The sequence below is a fragment of the Lonchura striata genome, chromosome 13 (assembly GCF_046129695.1).
Source record: "Lonchura striata isolate bLonStr1 chromosome 13, bLonStr1.mat, whole genome shotgun sequence".
Lineage (NCBI taxonomy): Eukaryota > Metazoa > Chordata > Aves > Passeriformes > Estrildidae > Lonchura > Lonchura striata.
Window position 1 is genome coordinate 16,479,941 of NC_134615.1, and position 14,715 is coordinate 16,494,655.

The 14,715-nt window shown below is 57.2% G+C and overlaps 1 protein-coding gene across 1 annotated transcript; it reads left to right on the plus strand.

The window, feature by feature from the left end:
- Positions 1-638: 638 nt before the first annotated feature.
- Positions 639-14,469, plus strand: SLC9A5 (solute carrier family 9 member A5). Its single transcript, XM_031505842.2, has 16 exons — positions 639-771; positions 5,638-5,940; positions 6,601-6,764; positions 7,047-7,125; positions 7,820-7,997; positions 8,128-8,348; positions 8,533-8,735; positions 9,257-9,346; positions 9,475-9,545; positions 10,211-10,340; positions 10,482-10,570; positions 10,704-10,830; positions 10,945-11,115; positions 11,665-11,734; positions 11,891-12,022; positions 12,399-14,469. Exons 1-16 carry the CDS (start codon positions 639-641, stop codon positions 12,863-12,865), a joined length of 2,628 nt encoding a protein of 875 aa, XP_031361702.1. The 3' UTR covers positions 12,866-14,469.
- The last annotated feature ends 246 nt before the right edge of the window (positions 14,470-14,715 follow it).

Genomic DNA, 14,715 nt, shown 5'->3' on the forward strand with positions numbered 1-14,715 from the left:
TGCTGGCTCCTGGATTGGGAGGCTCAGGAATGGGGTGTGGGAGACGGAGCACCTGCCAGGGCATGGTGGATGGCCTAATGAGCAAACAGGAGATTTTAGGAGAATCTGAGGGGGGCTGAGGAGGTAAAGGGGAGACAGAAATTTTGGGGGCTGCCCATGGGTGTGTTCAGGCTGGGGCTCAGGCAGCGCCTGGGGCAGGGGTAGATGGTTTCAGCTGGGAGGGGGATTGAGTGTGGAGGAGGATGGGGAATTTGGTGGGTGCCTGAGGACTAAGCCAGTGTGGAGAAACTCAGACAAAGCCGAGGCACGGGAAGAGGGCGTGGGGGATTAGGGTGATGCAAGTGACACCGGGACAGTTGCAGCGAGGGCTGAGAGGGACACAGGGGGCTCGGATGGGGCAGGGGGCTCCGGGAGTGTGCAGATGAGCTGGGATGGGGGGATGTGAGGGGTGAGTAGGGCGGTGCGGGGCGGGTGCTGGGGCAGGGACAGCGCGGCGTGCGGCGGTGCGGGGCGGGCCGGTCCGGGCGGGCGGGGCCGTGCCGTGGGTTGCGGGGGCCGTCCTGGCGCATCCCCACGTGCGCGTGACGCGGCGGGGAACGGGGCCGCGGCGGAGCGGAGCGGAGCGGAGCGGCGGGGCCATGCAGCCCCCGGCGGCCTCCGCCGGCCCCGCCGCCCCGGCGGGAGCCGAGCTGCTGCGCTGGCAGTGGCGGGAGGTGCAGGCGCCCTGCCTGGTGGCCGCCTGGATCCTGGTAGCCAGCCTGGCCAAGATCGGTGAGTGTCCCCGTGTCCCCACCCGCTCCGGGCCCCCGGGAGCGGACGTGGGGCAGGCAGGGGCGATGCGGCATCCCCGGCGGGCGCGGGGGCACCGGGACGAGGGGTGTCACCGCACGCCGGGACACGGGTCACAGGGACAAATCCGGCAGAGGTTGGGGACCACGCCACATCCTCCGTGCCCTGCCGTGGGATGATGTGCGGTGACGGGGTTAAGGCAGCACCCGAAGGAAAAGGTGGGGGCCCGGGCTGTTTTTTCCTGCGAGGGATGGATGGATGGATGGGTGGGCACAGAGGATGGAGGGTTCATGAGAAGAGAAGCCCCAGAGGATGTCCCATGTTCCCAAAGGCTGGCACAGCACCTGCCGTTGGCAGGGCCATTGTTCCCCCGCAGCCCCGGGGAAAGGCTCGGAGGTGCCAGTGCCAGGCAGGATGTGCCCCCAGCAGCCTGGGGATGGCAGGTGCCTGCAGTCCCCTCCAGTGGGTCACTCCAGATGGGGTTGGCCTTGGACTCCTGTGCTCCCCAGCACAGAACCACGCAGCCGGGGGAGGCTCTGCTGTGCGAGGCTGTGTGGGAAGGCACAATGAGGATGTGTGTGAGCTGTGCAGGGCTGGGCTCCCCACCGGCATCCGGGGTGCTGGGGAGGGGACACCCGTGCGTGGGTGCCAAGCAGGGGTACCCAGGGGGCTGGTCCCCCACAGTGCCCGTGCCTGCTGTGCTGGGCCCAGAGGATGGGATCGTGACCTTGAGCCAGGTTCTCCTCAGGCACCCCACTGTGGGCACAGCCCCCTTGGTGAGGGCGCAGACACACTCTGAGTTTCGAGTTGTGGGTTCAGAGTTTGGCAGGGGAATCTCTGATCAGCCAGGGATGTCCAGCAGCGCTCATTACACAGGAGACAGCTACAGCTGTGACCACCAGCTGGCCCTTCCTATCCCAGCATCATTGTGGATCTTCTGTTCCTCTCCTTCCTTGCCTTCTTGCAAGAGAGACCTAAAGCCTTGCGAGGAATGAATTAAAAGGTATCATGAGTTTAAAAATACAGCACTCTGCTGTAGCTGTGCCACCTCCAGCTGCTGAGAGCGTCCCTCCTACCTGCAGAAGATCAGAGAGAAAATTCCTTTCCCTGGCTGTTATTTTCTTCTCTCCAGCCTCTCCCCAGAGTTGCTCCCTGTGCAGGTTTCCACTGATGTGCTCCCCCAGCCACCCTGGATTTTTTGCAGGGCGTGCAGGGGGGCCTGAGCTGGGACCATTCCCAGATCCTGAGATCTGCCACATTCTTCCAGGCCTGGGGTTGATGGCTGCTCTCCTCTCTGTCTGTGAGACACAGCCCTGATGGCTGAGAGCTTCGAGCTGCCAGGTTTAGTGTATCCAGTGGGTCCGATGGAGCCTCAGAGCCTGGAGCCAATAGTGACACCCAGACCTGGAGGCACGGCTGCAGGCAGCAGCCTGCCATGGGTGTCCCCAGAGATGGCATCTGTAGTCCCCAGGGTGCACAGGAGTCCACAGAGGAGATGAACCAGGGGTGGAGGATTTTGGGGAGCGGAGAGGGCAGCGCCAGCGGTGGCAGCCATGGACGCTGGGCGTAGGCTGGCGCAGAGAAACCATTGTGGTTGTGGTGCTGGGCTGGCAGCTCAGAGCCCTGTGACTGTAGGGGAGGAAGTGGCCCCATGCCCGTGTGATGGGGAAATGACACTGTGGGCTCTGTTCTCAGAGGCAGTCACAATGCTGGGGTGACCCAAGCCAGCAAACACCCGGGGCAGGGAAAAACTGGCTTGGGTGTTGCCTTCCTGCACAGCGAGGCATCATCTGGGCTTTGCTGCCTTTCCCATCCATAGTCAGAGCACAGGATGGGGGGCACAGAGGTGATGAGCATTGTCCCCAAACATTCTCCTTACACATAGCTGCCCCACAGGCAGGAGTTTGCCAGCAGACAGATGTATTTCTATGCAGCAGCACTGCAACCATCTCTCCTCACACCATCACCTCTGTCCCCAGCTGCTCATGTCTTGGTTTAGGTGTTCTGCCATTTCCCAAGCTCTGGAGGAGCAGAGCAGGTTTTGGCCCTGAGTTCTCTCGATGGCAAATCCTTTATTATAGATGCCTGAGTATGATTATGTCTCTGAAGTTAATTCACATGTGGCTAAGTTACTGTTGCTGTGGGAACCTTTAGTGCTGAAATCCCTGACTAGTATAAAATTAGAGCTCGTTCAGTCTCTCCCCACTGGCTGCTCTCTCTGACACAGGGGAGCTCATGTGCTGCCATTTCCTGGGGAGGCTGGCAGCTTTTCCATCAGCCAGCAGATTTTTGGACAAGCATGATCTTTCCTATTGATGCTCCTCCTTTATTTGACCAAGTTTTTGGCTTGGTGAAGACAATCATAGAACCACAGAATGGTTTGAGTTGGAAGGAACTTTTAGAGATTATCCTTTTCCAACTACCATGGATTTCTTTTTCCATGGGCAGAGACACCTTCCATTAGACCAAGTTGCTCAAAGCCCCATCCAGCCTGGCCTTGAACACTTCCAGGATGGATGGCCCATGTCCCCACAGTATCCCTGCACGCTCTCCTGGGTCCCCCAGCCAGCCAGGACAGCTCCACAGCACGAGGAATGCAGATGGGCTGCCGAAGCAGGGATCTTGGCAATGTTCCTGAGAATGCAGAAAGGGGCTGGACGCCTCGTTCCCTTCTTGAAAACTTCAGAGCTTTGTTCCCGTGGGTGGGAAGCGGCTGCACAGCCTGCTGCAGGCGCTGAGTGAGCACCATTTGTCCACCGGTGAAAGCAGCTTGTGTGGGGTGAACAGGGCTCTGCAGTGACTTGTGTGGTCATTTAGCAGGAATTCGGCCTGGATGAAGCCCAGCCAGCGTTTCCTCAGGCTGTGGGTCTGCTTGGAGGGCTGTAGTGTCCATATCTCCACAGTTCCCCAGCAGTGAGCAGAGATGGCTGGGGCTCAGGGGGTGCCCTGGGCTCTGTGCCCGGGGTGTTCAGTGGCAGAGACCCTTGGCCTGGGTGTTCTTTGCTATTGAGGTGCTTGGTGGTGGAGCTGCAGATCGTGCTGCCCCTGTGCTCACTGCTCTGCCCCTGCTGGCTGCAGCAGTGCTCCTGCTGTATTATGGCAGGGAGCCAGTGCTGGGGCATGGATGGAGCTTACTGTGCCAAGCACCAACCTCTTGAGGTCCTCAACTAAAGGAAAAGTGGTCCTCAGCCTGCACATTGGGCAGTGGGCTCAAAGATGTTGTCTCTGGTTGTGAACCAGATCTTTGTCATTCAATTATCTCCTCTAATTCAGAGCTCAGCTGCTGTGAAGGAAAGAAAATCACCTAAGAGGTGCTGGGAAAGGAGAAAGGAACATCAGGAGGCCACCTCAGTTCTCTGGTTGTCCACACCTCAGGGACACTGGGACCTGTCCCAGAAGGATAGAGCAGGAGCAGGACAGGTTCAGAGGAGAATGACAAGGGCATAGAGACATGGAAACCTACTGATGAAATACTGCCTGTTCCTGGGCTCTTCTCCAGGTCTGTGCCACTGGAGACAGCACCCTGGGCTAGGCAGACCTTCTGCTCTGTCCACTGGGGTTCCAAAGGAGGGAAGCAGCTGAGTGACCCAGGGTTGGTGCATGACCATAGCACAGCTTTCCTTCTGGAGGGGCAGCTTGGCACAAGCGATGGGCACCTTTAGTCCAGCTAAAGGGCTTTAGGGACTGGGTTTTGGGGTTGGCAGCAGGGCTGGGCTTGCAGCCAAGTGATGGCTCAGAGCCTACCCTAATGTCCCTTGTACCTGCTGGGTGCACAAGGACAGAGGTGGCTTTCAAAGTACCTGGAGGAATCCTCTCCTCAGGAGATCTCTTCATCTGGTGGTCAAGTCATGCCACAGAATTGAGCTGGATGGCACAAATGATGGCAGAACTCAGTGACGGGGGGACAAAATCACTGTGACCCTCAATAGCCTTTCCTCAAGCAATGCCCTTTTGAGGGGCAGCAACAATACAGCGCTTTGTGCTAGCGAGGAGAAACCCCCAGGGATGGGAGTTTCCTGCCTGGCAGCTGGACTGATTTGGGGTTACACAGGACACCCTGACTTGTGGGACAAGGGTGCCTGGAAGAATGAATCTCCTGTGCTGGCTGGCATGGCACCCTGCTGGCTTGTGCCTGAGCACAGGCTCGCTGGCACCTTACTGATGGATGAATACCAGGGAATCCTCTGTTTGCTTTAGAAAATACATCCTGTTCCACGGCAGCTTAAGATTTGGCCCAAACCTTGCATGGAATAAACTGATTATTCCAAGCATCTCTAAATCTGCAGCTCCCGAGTGCCTGTGTTGTTGCATGCAGGTAGGTTAGCTGGTGCTGAGAGAGGTTGTGCTCAGGCATGGCTTGTGCTGCAGTGGTTTGCATGCTGCTCTGGCTGCTTGCTCAGACAGATGCAAACAAGGTCACCCTGTCACCAGGGCTGAGCATCCTCGTCTCCAAGTGGGGTAACATGTCCTGGTGTACCATGATTTCTTCACTTGAATAGCAGCCAGCAGTGCTCGTGACACTGTGAACGTGCTCGCTGCCTGCTTTAAACCTTTAAGTGTAGATACCAGAAGCCAACAAAAGTAAAATTCCTGGCTGATTGGCTTATTAGACAGTGGCTGAGAGGGAGAGGGAAATCCTAAAGAGTCAGGGAACTGAAATCCTGACCTGGGAGATAGCTGGAAGGTTTTTTGTGCATATGTGGCCATGAAGCAATTTTTCCATAGATGCTCCCTTGTTCTCCTCCCATCCATCATGCATCACCCAACCCTTCCGTGAAGCCTGTGGATTTGAGATGCTCTGTCCATGTGCCTGTTTGGCTGATCCTCTCATTCTTCTTTTTCTTCTAGTTTTCCACCTGTCAAGGAAGGTGACATCCGTCGTCCCGGAGAGCTGCCTTCTCATCCTGCTGGGGCTGGGCCTGGGGGGCATCGTGTTGGCCGTGGCAAAGAAAGCTGAGTACCAGCTGGAGCCCAACATGTTCTTCCTCTTCCTTCTGCCCCCCATCGTCCTGGACTCGGGGTACTTCATGCCCAGCCGGCTGTTCTTCGACAACATCGGCGCCATCCTCACCTACGCAGTGGTGGGCACGCTCTGGAACTCCTTCGCCACCGGCACCGCGCTCTGGGGACTGCACCGGGCCGGGCTCATGGGTGGGTGTGCAGGGCTGCCCAGCTTGGGCCACACCCCCAAAAAATAGGTTAGAGGTGCAAAGCACCCCCAATTTCATAGCCCACTGCCTCTCCCTGCTGTGGATTCCTAGGAATTGCAGCACGAGCAGGATCCTGACATCCTGGGAATGGTGCTCTGGCAGGACGGTCAAGCGTGCAGGACAGACGGGCCCTGCTTGGCACTGGGCTGACTCATGTATTGCTATTTTTGTCTGCCAACCTTGGCTAGCGTTGCTGGCTCGCTGCCATGTTCCCTGTCCTTGGCTGGAACCACTGGCCCTGGCTGGCCTGGGCTGTGTTTTGAGCTCTCCTGAGCCCTGAGGGGCCACTTGGTGCCTGGACCTGAGGTGGGGCTGCTGAGCCGCCTCTGGTGGTACCTGCTGGAGGAGCAGTGATGCACCTGGGTGCCAACAGGGACATCCCTTATGCTCCTCTCATGTTGCAGCAAGAATGCACCAAGTCCCACTTTTCCAGGGGCATCCTGGAGGTCTGGGAACACTTTTGGGCTCATCCCACTGCACTCCCAGTTGAGATGCTGCAGCCAAGTCACTGGGATCAGATGAGGGACAGGCTTGTTTCCACCTGGTGAGAGGGGCTCTGAGGTGGCTGGCCTGCCTGACCTTGATCCTTCTGTCCTAACAGATCCAGGTGTTGAAGCTGGGCTGATGGATTTCCTGCTCTTTGGCAGCCTGATTTCAGCTGTGGACCCTGTGGCAGTCCTGGCTGTCTTTGAAGAGGTCCATGTTAATGAGACCCTCTTCATCATTGTGTTTGGCGAGTCTCTCCTAAATGATGCTGTCACCGTGGTGAGTTGCAGCTTGAGGGACTCTAAAGTTGAGCCCAACATGGTCCAAGGTGCTGGAATTCCCCAGGATGGGCAGAGGATGCAGGTGACATCCCTGAGCTGGGGGCAGACCCATGCCATGCTCTCTTGGCCTTTCCACTCTCCTGGCCCTGGGAGACTTTGCTGAAATGAGCTATTACCTGAGAGGTTTGGGGTGGAAAATGCCTCTTCCACAGGACCCTTCCTGCCCCTCTCAAGGCAGGGCAATGCCCTGTGTTTCTCAAGGGATTTGCCTTCCCTGCAGGTGCTGTACAAGGTCTTCAACTCTTTTGTGGAGCTGGGCCCAGCGCACATCCACGCCACAGACTACGTGAAGGGGGTAGGTGAGTAATTGCCACACCAGCCCCTCCACCTCCTCCTCTGCTGTGGAAGTGGAGGGCGGCAAGCACAGGAGCTGTTGTCCTGTGGGGTGGGCACTGGGCACCACAACTCTGTCATCTCCATGTGTCACATGCTGGCCATCAGCATAGATCTGCAGAATTGTTTGGGCTGGAAGGGACCCTAAAGCTCATCTTGTTCCAACCCCTGCTGCCATGGGCTGGGACACCTTCCACTCGACAGGGTTGCTCAGAGCCCCCCTCAACCTGGCCTTGAAGACTTCCGGGGATGGGACAGCCAGTCTGTGCCAGGGCCTCACCACCCTCACAGGGAAGAATTTCTTCCTAATACCCAATCTAATCCTGCCCTCTGTCAGTCTGAAGCCATTGTCCCTTGTCCTGTTATTCCATGTCCATGTCAAAAGTCCCTCTCCAGCTCTTTTGGAGCACTCTTCAGGTACTGGAAGGGCTTCTGAGGTCTCCCCAGGGTCTCCTCCAGGCTGAACAACCCCAACTCTATCAGCCCAGAGCAGGGGTGCTCCAGGGGATGCTATGGGATCATCCAAAGCTTTGTGCTCCATGGGATGCTTTGGAGGGGACCTGGGTGGGAACGTGGTGCTTGGCCAGCATGGCGTGGCTGTGGGGCACAGGAGGTGGGCACACTTCCTTATGGTTCACACGAGACTTCTCCTCCCACCAGCCTCCTTCTTCCTGGTGAGCCTGGGGGGCACAGCTGTGGGGCTGCTCTTCGCCTTCCTGCTGGCCCTGATCACGCGGTTCACCAAGCGCGTGCGCATCATCGAGCCTCTCTTCGTCTTCCTCCTGGCCTACGTCGCCTACCTCGCTGCCGAGATGGTCTCACTCTCCGCCATCCTGGCGTGAGTACTGGGGTGTCCCCCTGGGGAACCCAGGAAATTGGGGTTGCAGTGCTGAGCAGCAAGAGGCAGTGAGTAGACCCACTCCTCATCCTGCCATAGGGCCATGCCATCTCCTCCTGCCCCTCTGCAGAGTCACCTTCTGTGGGATCTGCTGCAAGAAGTACGTGGAAGCCAACATCTCCCAGAAATCCCGCACCACGGTCAAGTACACCATGAAGACACTGGCCAGCAGCTCAGAGACCATCATCTTCATGTTTCTGGGCATCTCAGCTGTGGACACCTCCAAGTGGACATGGGACACAGCACTGGTGCTGGGCACCCTCTTCTTTATCCTGCTCTTCAGAGCCGTGGGTCAGTCTGTCCTGCTGTGCATATGGCTGGTAGCACACAGCCCTTTTCATGCCAAAAAGGGATATTGCCCAGGAAAGTTGGGGCACAAGGCCAGCCATACATCCTGGCTGGGATTTTGTGCTGTGCTGCTGGAGTAGGAAGGGTTCTCCCAGAATTCCAGGCTCTCCTCCTCCTTCTTCCCCAGGTGTTGTTCTTCAAACATACGTGCTCAACCGCTTCCGCCTCATCCCCCTGGACAGGATCGACCAGGTGGTCATGTCATATGGAGGCCTCCGTGGGGCCGTGGCCTTTGCCCTGGTCATCCTGCTGGACAGGGAAAAGGTGAAAGCCAAGGACTACTTTGTGGCAACGACCATCGTGGTGGTGTTCTTCACTGTCATTGTGCAGGTGAGGATGGGCACTGTGCCCTCCTCCAGTGCTGCTTTCTTGCCCCAGAACTGGCCTGGGGACATGTGCTTTGGGAAAGTATCTTTTTAAAGTGACCTTTGGTCCTCAGTGCTTTCTGGCACCCCATCCATCAGCAGGTGTGCAGGACTGCTATGGGGATTGTTGCAGTGGTGGGGCCATGGGCACCTTCTTTTCCTACTGGCATTTTGTTCTGGTTGGACTGGCTCCAGGAGCTCCAAGTGTGCATGCCTGTCCAGGCTGTTCTCTTTACAAAGCTGCTGATGGGCCCCAGCTCTGGCGTTCAGCACCCTAGGAAGGGAAGCCATGGGGAGGATGAATATGAGTCATGGGGAAGGATGATTGGGGGTGCACATCATGGCACAGGGGTCGGGTTTACAGGGGCATCTGTGGCTGGTACAGCCACTGTCCCCAGTCACTTCGTGCTGCTTCTGCTCCCCATGCCCCAGCCATGCACCCTCTCGCCCTCCCGGTCTTTCCCTTGCCTTCTCCTGCCATTCTAGGGCCTCACCATCAAACCCCTGGTGACATGGCTGAAGGTGAAGCGTAGTGACCACCACAAACCCACGCTGAATGAGGAGCTGCATGAGCACGTAAGTGACAGTGCCAGAGGCTCCCCAGCTCCCCTCACTTGTGGGGCTGGGCAAGGACCATGTATGACCTTGGCATCCCTGGGGCATCCACAGCCTTGCCAGCACTCACCCTCTTCCCCTCACTCAAGGCCTTTGACCACATCTTGGCAGCAGTGGAGGACATCGTGGGGCACCATGGCTACCACTACTGGCGGGACAAGTGAGTGTCTTAGACAGGATCCTCTGCTGACTGTTTGTGAATGGGAGATGCATGCCAGCCACAGGGATATCTTGGGGTTCTCCCAGGAGGACACCCCTTCCTGTGGACAGGAAGGCTGTATGTCTGTCCATCAGTCTGGATAGGTACCATCTGGTGCTGTGGTGCAGCAGACCAAGATGACAAAAGCATCCCAGAGAGAGGTCAGGTTGGGGATGCCGTGGAGCTGACATTGCTTGCCAAGGTCAGAACTTGGGGTGTCCATGTTGGTGGCAACAGCCCTCTGCCTCCTCATGGATGGAACTGTGCTGGGCACTGAGGAGGGAACAGCCCTGTTCCTGCCTGGGCAGTGTTTATCTGCAGCACAGGGACAGGAAAAGGATGCAAAAAGCCTGTTTCCTGCAGGGGAAGTGCTCCAGCAGGGTGGCCCCAGTCCTACTCCCACTGCCTCTCACAGACCCGATAGTGTCTGGCTTCCCCTTGGGCAGGCTGAAGGGTCACCACATCCCCTCCCCTCCTGTTCTCCCTGGCAGTGTGTCCCTCTGCACAGCCAGGTCCTGCGTGCCCAGCCTCCCTTTGCTGTACTTGGGACACTCAGCCTTGTGTGGATATCCCTGGCCATGGTACACCATGGGAGCTAAACTGCTTGTGTCTTCATCTCATGGCAGGTGGGAGCAGTTTGACAAGAAATACCTGAGCCAGCTCCTGATGCGGAAATCTGCCTACAGGCTGCGGGATGAGATCTGGGATGTTTACTACAAGCTGAACATCCGTGATGCTATCAGCTTTGTTGATCAGGTACAGGCAGCAGTGCTGGCCAGAATGGCACTGGCAGGAGAGGTTCCCTTCATGTTCACCCTCTGGCCAGGCAGTGGGGACCTGCCCATCCCAGCTGGCTCCTTGCTGTCCTGACGCCAGCCTTGTCCTCCTAATTCCCAGGGTGGCCACGTGCACTCGGCTGCCAAGCTGGCGCTGCCCTCCATGCCCAGCCGCACATCCATGTCAGAGTCATCGGTCACAAACCTCCTGTGAGTACAGCCATCCCTCTGAGCTCCTGCACAGACCTCCTTGGCCCTCGCAACCGCCCTCTTCCCTCGGGGCGGGCTGCAGCAGGGCTGGCAGGGGGCTGGCAGGGACCCCATCCATCTCCATCTCCCGCAGGAGGGAGAGCGGGAGCGGCGCGTGCCTGGACCTGCAGGTGATCGACACGGTGCGGAGCCGCCGGGACAAGGAGGACGCTGCCATGCACCACGTGCTGCGAGGGAGCCTCTACAAGCCCCGCCGGCGGGTGAGCACTCCCGGGCCACCCCGAGGGGAGCGGCGCCCGCAGGAGGAGCAGGGATGGACGGGGCTCCGTGGGGCCAGCTGCTCACCCTGTTCTCTTTGCCTCTCCCTCGGCCAGTACAAGGCCAGCTACAGCCGTCACTTCATCTCTCCAGATAAACAAGAGCGCCAAGATAAAGAAATCTTCCGGCAGAACATGAAGAGGCGTCTGGAGACCTTCAAGTCCACAAAGCACAATGTCTGCTCCTCCAAGAGCAAGGCCAGGCTGAAGGAAAAAGGCAGGAAAAAGGTAAGTCCTCCCCAAGCTCTTGTTCTTTTCCTAGCTCTGAGATTTGGCCACCCCAGGATGCAGTAAGAGAGGTCCTTTTGGGGTGTAGGTGAGGTGTTGCAGGGCATCAGCAGCTCCAGAACCAGAGGGGAAAACGGCTCATCTCTTCTCAGTCCTGTTCATGCTGCATGTGTGCATGCAGGTGTTGTGTGTCCGTGTGTCCCCAGCATGCCATCAGTGCTGTAGGGTGGCTCTTCACTGAGCAAAGCCCTGGAGGAGCCCCTGGTTTGTTTTGCAGGAGCACTCAACATAAAGCAGCCTCAGTGTTGATGCAGATCCAGGCCTAGAAGTGTGGCACTGTGCCTCAAATTGATCCCTAGGTATCTTTGATTGGAGGCTTTTGAAGCCATTGCAGCTGAGCAGTTCCTTGTGGGGCCATGATGATGCAAACCATATGCCATGTAGCCAGGGTGGGAATCTGCATGCCCAGTGTTGGCTGGCTTCAGGACCACCTCTTTGGTTTTGGGCTTTGCCCAGGACAGGTCTCAGCCAGTTCTTCTCCTTTCACAGAAGAACATCTCTCTGACCAAAGAGACACCCAACGGGAAGACTCACAGAAATGTTCCCTGGCAGGATGCAGGTAAGGCCAGTGGCAGGTGAGGATGGCAGGTCCTGGCAAGGGGACTTGGTGGCATGGGATGGGAGCACCTGCTGTGCTTGCCCACTGCCAGCTCGGTGGGATGACAGCACCCAGGGTTGTGCTAGCACCAAACCAAGCCCCTCCATCTGCCTGCAGCTCCTGTCCTGGTGATGGTCAGCTCAGAGGAGGAGGAGAGCGATAGCTCAGAGACGGAGAAGGAGGATGATGAGGGGATTGTGTTCGTTGCTCGAGCCACTGATGAAGTCCTGCAGGGAAAGACAACTCCTGGTAGGCACCAATGCTCCATGCCGGGGCAGCTGCCAGTGGGTAGCTTATCCTTCCTCTGCCTGTGGAGCAAAGCTGCCATGGCCTGGGCAAAACCAAGGTCCACAGAGCATGAATGGGAGAATCACTGTCCTCTGGAGGCATGGCAGAACCACCCTGTGTCCTGCATCCCTGGGCCAGCACATGGTGTGATTCTTGGGGTTGTTCTGCATAGGCAAGGAGTTGGACTCCATAATCCTTGTGGGTCCTTTCCATCTCAGGATGTTCTAGGGTTCCATGGCCATTTGGTAGTGGTTAGTTCTGCAATGTTTGCAGGGTCCAAGGAGAGACTGAGCACTGTGCAAGCTCCCTCTCACTGTTCCTTCATCTGCATCTCCAGGCAGCCTGGATGTCTGCCCCAGCCCCTGCATCATCCCTCCATCGCCAACCTTAGCAGAGAAGGAGCTGCCATGGAAAGGAGACCAGGCTGATCTGGCTGTTTATGTCTCCTCGGAGACCACCAAAATTGTGCCAGTGGATATGCAGAAGGCGTGGAACCAAAGCATCTCCTCCCTGGAGAGCATCGCTTCCCCCCCAGGCATCGAGAGCGGACATCAGCACAGGAGATTTGCCTGCCCTGTGCTGGAGGAGCAGCCCCAGTCTGCGAGCCAGGCGATGCCAGAGCAGAGCTCCTGCTTCCAGTTCCCCAGCCATGTCTCCAAGAGCGGCCGGTCCCAGAGCGACAGCAGCCCGGACGGTCCTGAGCAGCAGGAGCTGCAGCCTTTGATGGCCACAGAGGAGCAGGGCAGGATGCCACCCTCTGCAGAGCCCAGGTGGCTGATGTTCAACAGAGCAAGCCACCTCTGAGGCACCTCTGTGGATTGGGAAGGAGCTGAGTGCTGCACACAGGCTATGACCTGGTGACTGCTCTGTCTTGCACTGCAAAGCTTGTGTGTGTCTCCATAAACTCCAGGAGTGGCAGGAGAACCCAGTACTCCTGCTGGAGCTGTTCTCCAGGGTGTGCTTTGCCCATGCACCTACTGATGCAAACCTGGTCAATAATTGGTCTTTGTGCTGTGACACCCAGGGAGGCACAGATCCCAAACCTCATTCTTCCTCTCTGATCCCTACACATCTCTGCAGCTGGGAAGTTAGAGATATTTCTCCCAGGGCTGGGATCCTGAACAGACTTGATCCTGTCATGGCTGTGCTGCCTTGAGGTGGTGGCTGCTGGAAAATGGGCTGTGGCTTGCTTACAGGTGTAAGAGTGATCTGGTCTCCAGCCTGGCTGTGAGGAGGAGACCTCTGGGAAAAGGGGTGAGAGCAGCGGTGGTGAGCAAGAGCCCACCCACACCCAGTGACTGAGCCATTGACTTCATGCTGGCTCCCCACATGCATGGAGCTCAGCCAGGAGCTCAGAGATAGGCTCCTTGCCAGACAGCCCCGTGTTCCCCGGGCTATGGAGGCACCACAGAGGCGAGGCCATGGCTTTCTCAGGACTGGGAGCAGCGCTCCTGGGCTTTGGCTCCAGCAGGAGCTGGGCTAGTGAACCTGTACGCACAGGGACTCCTCTGACAGCCAACTGCTGTGCCAGCCCCGCACCTGGCGCCTGGGTGTGTTCCCAGCAGCTGCAGTGTTCAGCTTTCTGGCTTTACTGGCAGGCAGCTGCCCTGCACAGTGTCTTTGGTGTTCATTCTGCCCACGTCTGAGTCTCCCAGTTGCCTGGGGTGCATCAGCTGGGAGGACTGGCCATGGTGCCAGGGGTGGCACACGCAGCAGGTATGAATGTACATCAGGAGCAGGGGTGATGGGTGTGACCAGTGTTCATCTTCACAGGTCTGTCCCCAACACCTGCATCCCAGCTACCCCTGTTCCCTCCTCGGAGAGTGATGGGAGCTGGTGGCCCACACGATGAATTATTTCTGGTGTGAGCCCAAGGGCCAAATACTGCACCCCAAGAACTGCTCAGCACACAAAAGAGCACAATGGCTGGGCACTGGCAGAGCAAGGGGCTTGGGGGTCACTCCTCTTTGGGAAAAATGGGGACTTGGACTGATAATGCTACAAAGCAGATAAAAGCCTGCCTTTTCCAGCTATATGGGTGTGCTGAGACAGCAGGTGCCAAGGGGACACTTGGATGCACTGGGTGGATGAGTCCAATGTGGAGCAGGTGAGCTGATGGGACCCTCAGCCCTGTCAGCAGAGGCCCTTCAGCTCTGTACCTGTTCCACCAGATGAGCATGAGGTTTTTAAAAGGTTTTTATATAGTTTTGCATTTCTGGTATGACTTATTCTAGTTTTGATTTCTGATATTGGGCCATACTAAATCTCTAGTTGGGTCAGTGTTTTCTGTAGCCATGGGCACCACAAATGACTCAAGAACTTAATATATTATTTGCAAGGATATTGTTATAATGTGAAAATATATGCAGAGTATTTTGTAATGTTCAATAAATTGGAGTTGGAGCAGACATTATGGTCTGGTCTGTCTGTTGTCTGGGAACCTCTGCCCATCCTGGTTCAGTTCTCCTCTGCAGGCACCACGTCCCTGTGCCTCTCCGTTCTTCTCCACCCGAGGCCCCAACCCCCCTCTCTTGATGTGCCTAACTGGATTTCCTGGTTTCCATAAAGTTTGTGGAAAATGTGAAATTCTTTCCGAAGAGATGCTTGCCTGCAGCCGTTGTTAGGCTGTGCAGAGGGAGCAGCCAGCAAGAGAC